The following is a 13,191-nucleotide window of genomic DNA, read 5'->3' as shown; positions in this document are numbered from 1 at the left end:
GGGTTGTCTATTCTGGGGGCTGGGGCGTGTGAGCACGTGCGTATGTACACACCTACACCCACACCCACACAGTGGGCCCAGTTTCGGAACCATTTTATACAAAGTCACGGTGTCAGAACTCTGGTAGAAAACAGGGGAGGTGGGGGAGAGGGTGACGTGGACTCAGGAGGTGTCCATGGTCTCGCCTTCTGTGGGGAGAAGGAAGGCCAGGTGGTCGGTGTGGCCCAGAGGGCAGGGCCCGAGCTCTCCAGGCCGGGCTCCCCTCCCTCTGCGGGCCGGCGGGCGGGCGGGCGGGCGGGTGGGCGGCGGGGCCGATACTCACTGAGCTCGTTGAAGAGGAAGGCATCCTGGTACTCCTTCATGTACTGCGTGGATCGTGACTCGTCCAGAAAGAGCGAGTAGACCCGCTTGATGTCGTCCACCTGGACCTCCGTGCCCTGATGGGGGTGCCAGACCTCAGAGGGGGGGCCCCCCCGGGGCGGGAGCAACGACTCTGGGGCCAGGTCGCCTGGGGTCAAATCCCAGCAGGGCCACCGCCCGGCCACGGCCCCCACCTCTCCACCCCTCGGTGTGCTCATCTGTAAAAGGGACTTCACGGCATCGGAGTGCAGCCAATAGCTATTCAGTCGGCGCCTCCCGGCGCCTCCCGGGCGTCCGGCCAGGAGACACAGCAACCAAGCGCAGAGACCGGAAGCTCCCTGCCTCTGAAACCCAAGTCCTAGGACGAAAGGCTGTGGCCCAGGGAAAGCCCTGGGACCAGCGGGCCCTCCACTCACTGCTCCAAGCCCCCAGGGCGCCCTCAGCCGCTGACCTTGCGCTTGCGGCACACCAGGCTGGCGGCTGTAATGAGCTGGATGGCGTAGCGCAGGGAGGTCTCCAGCCCGATGCGGGTCAGCACCGTGTAGGCGTCTTCGCTCATCTCCACATCCTCCTCCTCGCACCTATGGCGGGGGCGGCGGTCAGCCAGGGTGCAGACTCTGCCCGCAGAGCCCTCCCCCAAGGGGCGCTGCTGCACCTCCTGGGGCCACGTGGAGTCTCACTCTCAGAGGCACAGGATGCTGAGTGCCAAGGGCCGCTGAGGCACCGGCTGAGCCTAAACCTGGGGTGGGCCTCCGGACCCTCCCACTCCTGGGCTCCCCCTCACCTCCCCCAGCTGTGTCACCAACACCCCCCCGCCTCTTTCTCCAACCCTCACAACCTCCTCAGAGGCCACTGCTTCGATGCCCAGCCCAGCAGGACTTCTGGCGGGCCCAGCCACCTCCCCTTCAGACCTCGGGGTCCCCATGGGCCAAAGAGGGTGGACACCAGCCCCACCCGCACCGGATGCGGAGGATCTGCTTTGTGTCTTTCTCGCTGTAGGGGGAGGTGGAGACGATGAGCAGTCGGTCCAGCAGATCGATGGGGATGCCATGGGGGCTCTGGTAGCTGGTGCCCCGGATCCTGGGCAGGAGGGGGAAGGGAGGGCGGTCAGGGTGGTGCTCTTAACAGCCCGGCTCCCCATTCCCCTTACCCGGACAGCCCTCCCCACCCCTTCCGCCATGGCCCACTCACTGGGTCAAATACCACTCGCTTGGCCTTCAGCTCCCGGCCGGCTGGCGTCACCGCCTGACAGCACAGCCGGCCCCTGACTGCATCCCTCCCCCTCTAGAGCTGGGCTGGATTTAGCTAGAGATCTATGTCTGGGATTAGCGGCTCAAGGTCCCGCTTCTCTGCTTGACACAGAGCTCCACTGGCACAGTCCTGTCCCCTGCTGCACATGGCAGGTGCCAGGAAACAGCAGATTCCTTTTTTTTTTTTTTTTGGCTACACCCGAATCATATGGAAGTTCCCCGGCCAGGGACTGAACTCGAGCTGCAGCTGCAGCAACTCTGGATCCTTAACCCACTGCACCAGACTGAGGATCAAAGCCACGCTGCTGCAGAGACAACACTGGATCCTGAACCCACTGCACCACAGCAGGAACTCTAGCAGATTCCATAGCAACACGGGCTCAGCTCAGAGCCCCATCTGCGACCTACACTGCAGCTAATGGCCTGAACCCACTGAGTGAGGCCAGGGATCAAACCCACATCCTCATGGATAGTAGTTGGGTTCTTAACTTGTTGAGCCACAAGGGGAACTCTGTCAGGAATTTTTCCTTAGCATCCTTGGGCCAAGGGGAATAAGTTTTGTTCTGTTTATTCCTAAGTAGTTGGATCTAAGTGACTTAATTGGAGTGGTTTACAGAGCACCCGACTCATGTCACGAGGTGTCCCTCAAACATTTGAAAACACCCACAGCACTCCTGTGTTCTCTGCAGCACCCCGCGTGCCTGCCTGGGCACACAGTTTGGAATCTGTAACCTTGAGGCCTCTGGGAACAAGAAAAGACAGAGCATGCTGGGTCCCAGAGCCGCCTGTGCAGCTGGGCACCCACCAGCCCCGAGCGCTCGCCTGCTTTTGTTTGAGGGAAAGTACGCCAGCCGCCCGGGCCCCAGCGCCCGAGGGCAGCCCACTACAGCAGCGCAGCTCCCCAACGAGGTGCTCCGCAGCCCTGGCCACAGGGTAAACAACCCTGTGGCCTTCCTGCCACCCAGCGCGCCCGTTCTCACCGGGTGATGCCGCGGTTGGTGGCCATGATGAGGACAGGTGCCATGTCACTCTCCAGGGCCCGGTTGAGGAAGGAGAAGCTCTCGATGTCCAGCATGTGGACCTCGTCGATAAACAGCACCTGGGGGCCATCGGGGGGGGGACATGAAATCCACCTCCCGCGCCCCCTCTTCTCCTGCGAACCCCCGCGGGCCGCCTGCCGTGGCCTCGGCCAGGTACTCACGCCAGGGATGATCTCCGCCTTGCCCTCCTCCCGCCACTCAGCCACCTTGGCGTTGATCTGCTCTCGGACTTCTGACTTGATCTCCCCCGTGTCACCTGCCGGTTGTGGGGGGTGTCAGAGAGGAGACAGGGATCCAGGGCCGGAGGCGGGACGATGACCCAGAGAGATGGGAGGCCGGGCACAGAGGGAAGAGAGACCCAGACTGGAGTGGCTACGCGACATGAGGGCCGGGGAGTCGGAGGGGCCCCAGAGAGGAAGAACAGAGGCAGAGGGGGTACAGGGGCGCCCCCGTCAGACCACCTGAGAGAAGGACTCAGGCAGGAGTGGGGAGGGGGCAAACCACACACCGAAGGAGAAAAAGATACAGAGGGAGACGGGGACGCCATGGGCACTGGCAGGTGGGAAGAGGGAGCTCGGGGCCGGGGGTTGGGTGGGTGGACAGACGGCCTCACCTGAGAAGAGGGCCAGGAAGCCCTGGGTGCGGGAGTTGATGACATCGATCTCGTGCAGGGACACGGTGTGCACGACTTCCTTGCGTTTCTGGAGCTCCCCATCCGGGCACTGCACGAACTTGGTCTGTGGGACCAGGGGCAGGGTTCAGGCGTGGACAAGGGCAGAGAAGGGCATGGGGGGCGGGGGCAAGGCGCTGTCGGGGGGAGACTGGGGCGCGCTGGAATGAGGTGAGGAATCCAGAGGGGGTTCCCCAAACCCCCAGGCCCAAGAGGTAGTCAAGACAAGGGCACGTTTCTTTTTTTTTTTTCTTGTGTTTGAGGGCCACACCCGCGGCATATGGAGGTTCCCAGGCTGGGGGTCAAATGGGAACCGATGCAGCTGCCGGCCTACACCTTGACCACAGCAACATGGGATCTGAACCGTGTCTGTGATTTACACCGCAGCTCATGGCAACGCTGGATCCTTAACCCACTGAGTGAGGCCAGGGATTGAAGATGTAACCTCATGTTTGCCAGTCGGATTGTTTCCACTGTGCCACGAAGGGAACTCCGAGGGCATTTTTCAATACTCTTCAAGAGCCCTGAGGGACATGGGGGTGCCTGGAGGACACCGGAAAACCAAGTGCCAAGCTGGGCACACCAGCTGTCCTAGAGGGTATGGGGAAGAACCAGGAGTAGCAGGGACATGGGGGTAGGGGGTGACAGGAGGATCCCAGGCCTGGCCCCCCGGGGGGAGATGGAGCAGAGAGAAATATCCTGGCACCTGATGAGGGGACCCCGGAGCCCAGCTCACCTGGGAGCCCATGGCATCATAGTCGCGAGCACGGGTGAAGGAGCGTCCCAGCTTGGAGATCTTGCCCGTGGCTTTGTCAATGGTGATCACGTCCCTGCAGGGTAAGGGGATGGTGGTGAGAAAAGGAAGGGCTAGAGTCCTCTCCACCCCCAGCCACCTGGTGCCACCCCCGCTGCTCACCCAGCCTGGACCTTGTCCTTGGTCAGGGACTCGATCATCTTGGTACCCAGGTCATATATGGTCTCCATCTCTGTGGTCTTGAGGGTCAGCTTGCCCACCTTGGAGCCCTGACGGGTGACACGCCAGGCACAGGGCTCAGAGAAGGCCCCACGTGTCTCCCCAACACAGCCTCAGCATGGGCATGACAAAGGGCAGCTTTGGGGGCTTGATGGGGCTATTCATTGACAGCACGGCAGCGACAGTTTCGTGGGTGCATGAAAACCTAGCATCCTGCAGACCTTCAAGGGTGCGGCTTATTGGATGTCAATTGCTCCTCAATAAATCTATTATTAAAAGCTCAATATGGGAGTTCCCATTGTGGCTCAGCAGGTTAAGAATCCGACTAGTATCCCTGAGGATGCGGGTTCGATCCCTGGCCTCGCTCAGTGGGTTAAGGATCCCCCACAAGCTATGGTGTAGGTCCCAGATGTGGCTTGGAGCCCCTGTTGCTGTGGCTGTGGCATAGGCTGGCAGCTACAGCTCCGATGTGACCCCTAGTCTGGGAACCTCCACAGCTGCTGGTGCAGCCATAAAAATTAAACAACAAACAAAAAACAATAAAGGAACAAGCAAAAACCTCAAAGACAAAGTGGATAAAAACAACAGGGACCTGAGGTCCCACAGAGCGGCCAGTGCCCAGGAGGGTCCCGCTCTTTATACCCAAATAAAAGGTGGTTTCTGATCACAAACCCGAAGGTGGAGCTGAGCTAAACACAATTAAGAAAATAAAACTGCCAAGCCTTTCCCACAAGATAAGCTAAGACAATAAAAGTGCCACAAGCTCTCCCCATGAGATAAGCTAAGAAAACAAAATGCCTACAAAATAAACAGTCACCTAGCCTGGGCTTTTCCCAGCATATCCAGGTCTTTGCCGGTTCCCTGAATTGTTTCCACAGTGAGGTGCTCCCTTTGCAGGGACAGGTGGCAGGATGAAGGGACAGAGGTAGGGGTGGGAGTTAAAGGGAATTCTGGCTGTTCATTTTTTGGTTTGCTTTTTAGGGCCGATCCTGCAGCATATGGAAGTTTCCAGGCTAAGGGTTGAACTGGAGCAGCAGGTGCCAGCCTACAGCTGCCACAGCCATAGCAACACCAGATGCCAGTCATATCTGTAACCTACGATCCAGCTTGGCAATGCTGGATCCTTAACCCATTGAGAGAGGCCAGGGATCAAACGACATCCTCATCGATACTAGTTGGTTCTTAACCTACTGAGCCATGATGGGAAGTCCCTGGCTGTTCATTTTGATTTTTTTTTTTTATTTTTTGTCTTTTGTCCTTTTTTAGGGCCGTATCTGTGGCATATGGAGGTTGCCAGGCTAGGGGTTGAATCAGAGCTGTAGCTGCTGGCCTATACCAGAGCCACAGCAATGTCAGATTGAAGCTGTTTCTGTGACCTACACCACAGCTCACAGCAATGCTGGATCCTTAACCCACTAAACAAGGACAGGGATCGAACCCACAACCTCATGGTTCCTAGTCGGATTCGTTTCCGCTGTGCCAGGACGGCAACTCCTTATTTTGATTTTGATTTTTGATTTTCAGGGACACACCTGCAACATATGTTAAGTTCCCAGGCTAGGGGTTGAATTGGAGCTGCAGCTGTTGGCCTACACCACAGCCACAGCAACGCAGGATCCGAGCCACGTCTGCGACCTATGCCACAGCAACACTGGATCCTTAACCCATTGAGGGAGGCCAGGGATCGAATCCACATCCTCATGGATACTAGTCAGATTTGCTACCGCTGAGCCACCCCGGGAACTTCCATAAAACAGGTTTTTTTCAAGCCTGACTAGGAATTCACTGAGAGAAACTTCCAGACCTTCTCTGACATTCCACAGCTTGGCTGTAACTGCTCCCAGTATCCCTCACAAATGGACAAACTGCTGTCCGCACATGGCCATCCCCAATGTGTGGCATCGCGAATGTTCCATGGGATTCGGACCTCACCTTGGACCCCACATCCCCACCCTCCAGCCCCGGGGCAGACTCACCGTCCCGGTTGCCGGCCGATCGATCTGGATCTCCACCACCTCCCCTTCGATGATCTCCGTCTCCTCCCTGGCCAGAGAACAGACCTAAGGAGCGCGCCCGAGCGCGGGCCCTGCAGGAATCTGCCCTCCCGTGAGCCCTTGGGCGCACAAAGGACACGCTGGCCAGGGCCGGGGTGGGGTGGGGGGCTGTCCCAGGGCTGCTAGGAGCGGGCAGCACCCCCTGCTTACTTGATGCGCACGCCAATGGAGCGCCGGAAGGCCTGGGTCAGCGCCTCCGTCTTGCTCATCTCCAGGGAGAAGATCTCACTGCCGGCGATGGCCGTGAACGGGGTGTCAGGGCCCAGGGCCTGTGCCATGCCTGCGGGGGGTGGGGCAGCCTGGGTCAGTGGGGCCGCCCAGGCCCCAGGAACCAAACAGCCACTCCGGGGCGAGCCAGCTCCTCCTTCCTCAGGCAGGAAGAAAGGAGAGGGGCTGGGTGCTGCGTGCAGACAGGGAGATGGAAAGAAAGCGAGGCCAGCGGGCAGGGGCGGGAGGGCTCGAGCCCCGAGCTGCCCAGAGCGCAAGCACCACGACTCTGGCATCTGGCCAGTCCTGCCTCCCAGCCTCTCAGGGCTTAGGGTTAATGATCAGGGCCTAGAGGCCAAGGGGCTAGAAGAGAAGGTAATCGAGTCAAACGGCCTAGGTTCGAATCCCAGCGTCACGACTTAGCACCAAGTGATCTTTTTATTTTTTCCATTTTCCTTCTTTTTTTTTTTTTTGTTTTTAGAGTTAACACAATATATTTATTTCAAGTGCCATTTACGCATATCACTGGCAGCAACAATCCTAATGACACCTGAAATATTTCTTTAAAGCACTAACAGTTACAAAGAATGGGTGCCGTTACGAAATTGTGCAACAGTGAAACTGTGGAAATATTAAAACACTGACTGACCAACAGCAGTATTTTTTTTCCATTTTCTTTCTTTTCTTTTCTTTTTTTTTAGGGCTGCACCCACGGCATATGGAGGTTTCCAGGCTCAGGGTGGAATCGGAGCTGTAGCTGCCGGCCTAAACCACAGCCACAGCCACACGGTATCTGAGCCGTGTCTGCAACCTACACCACAGCTCACGGCAACGCCGGATCCTTAACCCACTGAGTGAGGCTAGGGATGAAACCTGCATCCTCACAGACGCTATGTCAGGTTCTTAACCTGTTGAGCCACAAGGGGAACTCCTCAAAGACATTTTAATGTTTCACTCACCTGGGCAGCAGAGTGTGGCTATTAAGTTCTAGTCAATAAAGTATGAGCAGCCGTGTGTGGGAGGCCTAAGACAGCAGCTCAAAGGGAGCCACCTCCAGGAGGCACACCCTCATTGCAATTCCTCCTTCTCCTTCTATTTGGAGTATGGGTGCGAAGGCTGGCGTGTAGGCCACCTTCTTGCAACATGAGGTGACCCCGACATGCAACGCATGTTGAGGCAGGAAGGCAGGAGCTTCCATGGGACTGCTCGACAAGCCCGAGCTGGCCTATGTTCCGAATCTTCCAGTAAGAGAAGGAACCCTTAGGGGTGAAGCTGCTGCCGTCTTGTTGAATGTGGCTGAACCGGACCTTGACCTTCACGGGAGGGACCACCTGGCGAGACCAGGCGCGCTCTCCCCCCGAGAGGTCCCTTACCCATGGCGATGGCCGTCTTCCCGGTGCCTGGCTGGCCAGCAATGAGGACCGCCCGGCCGGCGATCTTCCCTTCGCGGATCATCTCCAGCACCACGCCGGCTGCTCGCCGGGCCGCCAGCTGGCCCACCATGCCCTGGGAAGCCTGGCGGGGAGGTGACAGAGCACATCAGGGGACTTTCTTGCTACAGGTCTACCCCTGCATTTCTACAGCCTCCAGGCTAGTGAGCTCAAAGAAGACGCTGGTGGCTGAGACTTCAGAAAAAAGCCAAAACAGCCTTTTCCACCCCCATTGTTTTTTTTTTTGAAAGACCAAAATAAAACTCCACGCGTGGGGAAATTTTACAGACATGCAGCCAAAGGTCTAGAAGGTCAGAACACAGTCCCCACAACCCCTGGGGTCCCCTCCACCCCAGGCCCCCAGGGAGCAGCCTTCCCACCACGGCCCCCTGGGCTCTACCTGCCGTGGCTCCAAGGCATCGTCGAGCCCCAGCCCCCGGATGTGGGAGTGAGCGCCTGTGTGCGGGGAAGGAAGCAGAGGCGGTTACCGGCCAGCTCAACTGGTTACAGGCCAGCTCGCTGGTGGCCATGTGTGGCCTGAGGGGAGGGGCGCCCCTACCCAGTGCTGGTGTCCGCCTTGGCCACGGTCCCCTCTCACCCCCCAACACACACGTCCCCACCTCACTGGGATGATGGCCAGACACGGTCAATGCTCAGTAAACAGAGTGGCTCCTAGGCTACATGGTGGCCTGAGGGACCTCCCAAGTTCTAATCATACTTCACGGGACCTGGGACTTGGAGAAACACAAATCGCAGCTATTATTATCAGCCTGGAGCCCTGCTGGGGCTCAGTAATCACCCCAGGCCCTTATTACTACCTCTCCTGGAAGCTGTGGATGAATGAGTGAACGAACAGGAATGAAGGAATGAATGAACGAATGAATGAGTGGTCTCCTCCCTGCAGGGCAGGCTCTCTGCAAAGGCTACACCCTGCTGAACCCTCTACACCCCCACTTCCTGCTCCCGGGGAGCTGGGACCAGGGGCTTGATTGCGTCACTGAGTCCTGGTCCCTTCAGCTAAAAATGGGATGACGGTGGCAGGAGGAACACTGCAGGGCTACGCCAAGGATTCAAAGGATGCAAACTCCCGTGTTCAGTGGTGACCTGTGGAGCCTCTGGCCTGCCAGGACCTGTGCCGGGGACACTGCTAGGAAGGAGCCAGGTCCCCGCCCTCTCAGAGCTGAAGCCCCAGCGTATGCTGGCTGGATGGGACATTCGCTGCGGGGCCAACCCCTGGAAGATCTCAGCAAAAACCCCCTTTCACGATTTCCAAGCAGGATGCTGGGGCACCCGGGAGGCCCATCAGGGCAGCCCAGCCAGCAGTGGTAGCTTGGGGTTGGGGCCTGACATGGTTCCCCCCCACCTCTGAGTCATCTGGGACTAAGGCCTCCCTCCTTACGGTGGGGTGGGGGAGTGTGCAGGCTGCCCCCCTCCAAGGGTCCCAGGTAGACTGGCTCTGGCAGGGGGCAGGGGGCAGGCAGGGGCTAGATCCTGTCCCTGACCCACGCTTACTCACCGATACGCTCGATCCTCGTCACATCGCGGATTTCCGGGACCTTGGTTGTGGCTGTCTGGCGTCAGAGGAAGAGGCGTCAGTCGAGCTTTTGCGGTCCCAGCTTTCAGCAACCCCTCCTCTGTCCCCCTGCCCACCCCACACGCAACAGTTCTTTCCTCTCCTCCCTGAAGGCAGGAGTTGTCGCCCATGAAGGCTGGTGGGTTGATCCCATTACACAGTCAAGCTCAAGCGGCCAGAGACTGCGTCTGTCTTGTTCATAGCCCTGCTCCCAGGGCCGGGCACACACTTGGTGCATGGAAATTATTTGCTGAAGGAAGAAGTCCGCCTTGTCCCCCAGAGCTGCAAGAACATACACAGAGCACAGGGCAGGCATCAACCTGGACATGTTCTGGCCCCTGTTGATCTTCCAGTGCCACCTCCCCACTGCTTGTACCTCACTGTCCCAGCTCTGTCACTAGACCTTTGCAGGTCCCTGGGTCCAGCCTGCTCTCTCCTCTACCCTGACTGAATCGGATCAAGCATCACTCATTAAGGGAGGTGCTCCCTGACCTCAGCCCCTGCTTGGCTAGTTTAGGGTCTCTGGATGTCTAAACTGAAGGAAGGGCCTCTTGGGAGTTCTCATCGTGGTGCAGGGGAAACAAATCCCACTAGGAACCATGAGGTTGTGGGTTTGATCCCTGGCCTCCCTCAGTGGGTTAATCATCCGGTGTTGCCGTGAGCTGTGGCGTAGGTCACAGACGCAGCTCGGATCTGGCATGGCTGTGGCTGTGGTGTAGGCCGGCAGCTACAGCTCTGATTGGACCCCTAGCCTGGGAACTTCCATATGCCGCGGGTGCGGCCCTTAAAAAAAAAAAAAAAGAAGAAGGAAGGGCCTCTTTGGGGAACCCGCTCTCCCTGCCGAGTCTCAGATTCTTGAGGGAGACTGTTGGATCGAGGTCCTGGGCTCTAACAGATGGGAGTCCCATAAAGGGTGCAGTCCACATCTCACTGGTTCCCTGCGGGACTCAGTGTTTGGGGTTGGACTGAAGGATGACCTGAAGCGTTGAGCTCATTCAACAAGCACATACGGAGGCCGCCTGTGTCCCCAGCTCTCCAGGGAGAGAAGTCAGCCATCGTCGCTTCTCATGTGAGGGAGACCGATGAGTAAACTCCACCTGGGACAGTTCCAGAACTTCATGGAGTTCCCACTGTGGCACAGTGGGTTAAGGATCCAGCGTTGCCACAGCCATGGTGGGGGTCGCAGCTGTGGCTTGGATTCGGGATCCTTCACCTGGGAACTTCTAAATACCATGGGCGGGGCAAAACCCAAACCAAACCAAACCAAACCAATGGAGATGCACGCAAATGTTCATGGCAGTGTCATTCATAACCAAACAGTAGCAACAACCCAATACACCTATCAATGGATGACTGGATAAGCAAAAGGGGGTTATCCATACAACAGAAAGTTATCCAGCCATGAAAAGGGATGAAGTTCTGATCCATGAACATGGATCAACTTTGAAAACATGCTGAGTTGATGAAGCAGCCAAAAAAGTCACGGGCTTAAGAGTCCGTTTATATGGAATGTCCAGAAGAGATAAATCCAGAGACAGAAAGAAAGGGAGGCCTAAGAAGCCAGTACACTGACCCAGTTCCTTGGCCAGCCGCCCCCAACCCTCTTCCTCCCCCAGGTCTCTCTTCCTCCACCAGCCCAAAGAAACTCTCCTCTTGGAGTTCCCATCGTGGCTGGGAACAGAAACGAATCTGACTAGCATCCATGAGGACACAAGTTCCATTCCCGGCCTCGCTCAGTGGGTTAAGGATCCAGTGGTGCGATGAGCTGTGGTGTAGGTTGCCGACAAGGCTCGGATCCTGTGTGGCTGTGGCTGTGGTGTAGGCCAGTGGCTACAGCTCCAGTTTGACCCCTAGCCTGGGAACCTCCATATGCCGCGGGTGGGGCCCTAAAAAGATAAAAAAAAAAAAAAACAAAAACAAAAAAACAGAACAAAACAAAACAACATCTCTTCTCTATGGAACCAAGAGTTCAGACTTCCTGGCCACCACATGGTCACAAGTGTCCTCCCTTGCTGTTTGTGCAGCTCACGCCTATTCTTCCGCATGGGAGGCCGGTCACTGCACCCAAACCACTGTCAAGACGACTGAGAACAGACCTCCATCCACACCTCCCCAGCCTATCAGACTCTGAGACAAAAAGAAAAAAAAAAAAAAAAAAAAGACATTGATCTAGGAATTCCCAATGCTTAGCAACCCCATAAACAGACCTGCCTTCCTCAAAACTTTTCCTTTCACCCTAAGCCTCTCCCACCTCCCTCCTCCCCACCTGGTGACCTCATGGAAACAGAGGTCATGTCATTACAAAACTCCTACCATCCCCCTCACGCTTCCACTGCTTCATCCATACCCGTGGGAACCGGGTCTCACTGCCCTTCCCTCTTCTATACTCTTGGCCATGACCACGGACTCACATTTCACCCCCTCAGACACCAGTAACTGTCACCCCATCTTGACCGGGGTCACCACAGGAACGGAGGCATCTAGAAGCCATGTAGCCAGGTGCAACCCCCCAAGGTAAAGCCACATCCCTTCTTCATTCAGAAGTCTCTGGAGAAAGTACTTGGTGCCTGGTCTAGTGTAACTGGTCTTTCCTCTACGGCGTTCACGTGCATTCATTCAAGTGATAACTTCCTGATCACCACACTGAGCTTACCCCGGTAAAGCGCTTGAAATACGAAAATGGTCAGAACAATCCCACGACAAGATCCCAAGATGCCCCGCGTTCTTCCCCCTGTCTGTTAACACCCTCTGTGTTCTCAACATTTTGGCTCAAGACTCAGGAAGCAACTCCACGATCTGAAGCACACAGGACGGGTCCCCGCTGCCGTTTCATTCACGTCATCAACAACCCAAGACTGGATGGCTTAGAGCCCAAGACACTACAACCCTCGTCAGTCTTTAAGACGGCACAACTGTCCACTGACTGCGCCCAGAGACTTGGAAGGTGGCGTTCCTATCATTTACATGAGACCGTAAATATTCACTTGAACCTAGGAGTCCCTGAGATCCTAGCCCCTTTTTCTCTCCCTCAGATCTAGAAGCCCGGGCCCCTAGCTCCCTCCTTCCTCAGACGAGGAGTCCAGGCGCCCAGCTCCCCCATCCCCGCTAAGATCCAAGAATCCAGGTCCAGCCCCCTGCTCCTTGAAACGCCTCAGCCCTCCGCACGCCAACACTCACCACGGTTGTCATGATGCTCACCAACCGCCAATATCCTAGCGGAAACGGAAACGTGCTAGGAACGAGGCGTTCTGACCCCTCTAGTCTCCCAAGTCCTCCAAGAAATCTCGGTGGTTCTTTATAAATATGCAAACCTCTCCTGGTGGGGCGCGGCGTCACTTTTAAGGCCCCGCCTACTCGCTGGAAGATGCGTTCCCGGAGCTTCGGGGTCCGTTCCCCACGCCTCCTGGCTCCTCCTCCTTTTACCCAGGCCTCTTTGCTAAGGCCTATTGCAAAATTCTTAACACTTCTTTGGGGAACCACACGTCCCCCACGCTTCCTTTCCTCCTTAGCCACCGTCTTCCCTCCCCCGCCCACTTTGGGGCTTCAAGCTTCGTATTGACAGAGCTGAAGACCAATCAGCGGAAGCAGCGGTAGACCCCGCCCCCCCAGCTCTTCCCGCCAGCCAAGGAGGTGG

At 57.1% G+C, this 13,191-nt stretch overlaps 1 protein-coding gene across 5 annotated transcripts; it reads right to left on the bottom strand.

Moving 5' to 3' along the window:
- Window positions 1-76: 76 nt before the first annotated feature.
- Window positions 77-13,091, bottom strand: RUVBL2 (RuvB like AAA ATPase 2). 5 transcript variants are annotated; one of them, NM_001243867.1, is given in 15 exon segments: window positions 77-188; window positions 323-437; window positions 812-941; window positions 1,321-1,440; window positions 2,591-2,709; window positions 2,812-2,906; window positions 3,264-3,387; window positions 4,057-4,150; window positions 4,237-4,343; window positions 6,270-6,336; window positions 6,498-6,627; window positions 7,928-8,069; window positions 8,385-8,440; window positions 9,501-9,555; window positions 12,735-13,091. In NM_001243867.1, coding segments are annotated over 15 exon segments (1,392 nt in total). In that variant the 5' UTR covers window positions 12,747-13,091; the 3' UTR covers window positions 77-162.
- Between the last annotated feature and the right edge of the window lie 100 nt (window positions 13,092-13,191).

This window comes from Sus scrofa, chromosome 6 (assembly GCF_054392235.1).
Source record: "Sus scrofa isolate SSC_HxYL_T2T_F1_AM1 chromosome 6, Sscrofa_HxYL_maternal_Yorkshire_Landrace_v2.0, whole genome shotgun sequence".
NCBI lineage: Eukaryota > Metazoa > Chordata > Mammalia > Artiodactyla > Suidae > Sus > Sus scrofa.
This window is presented reverse-complemented; position numbering and strand designations above follow the sequence as displayed.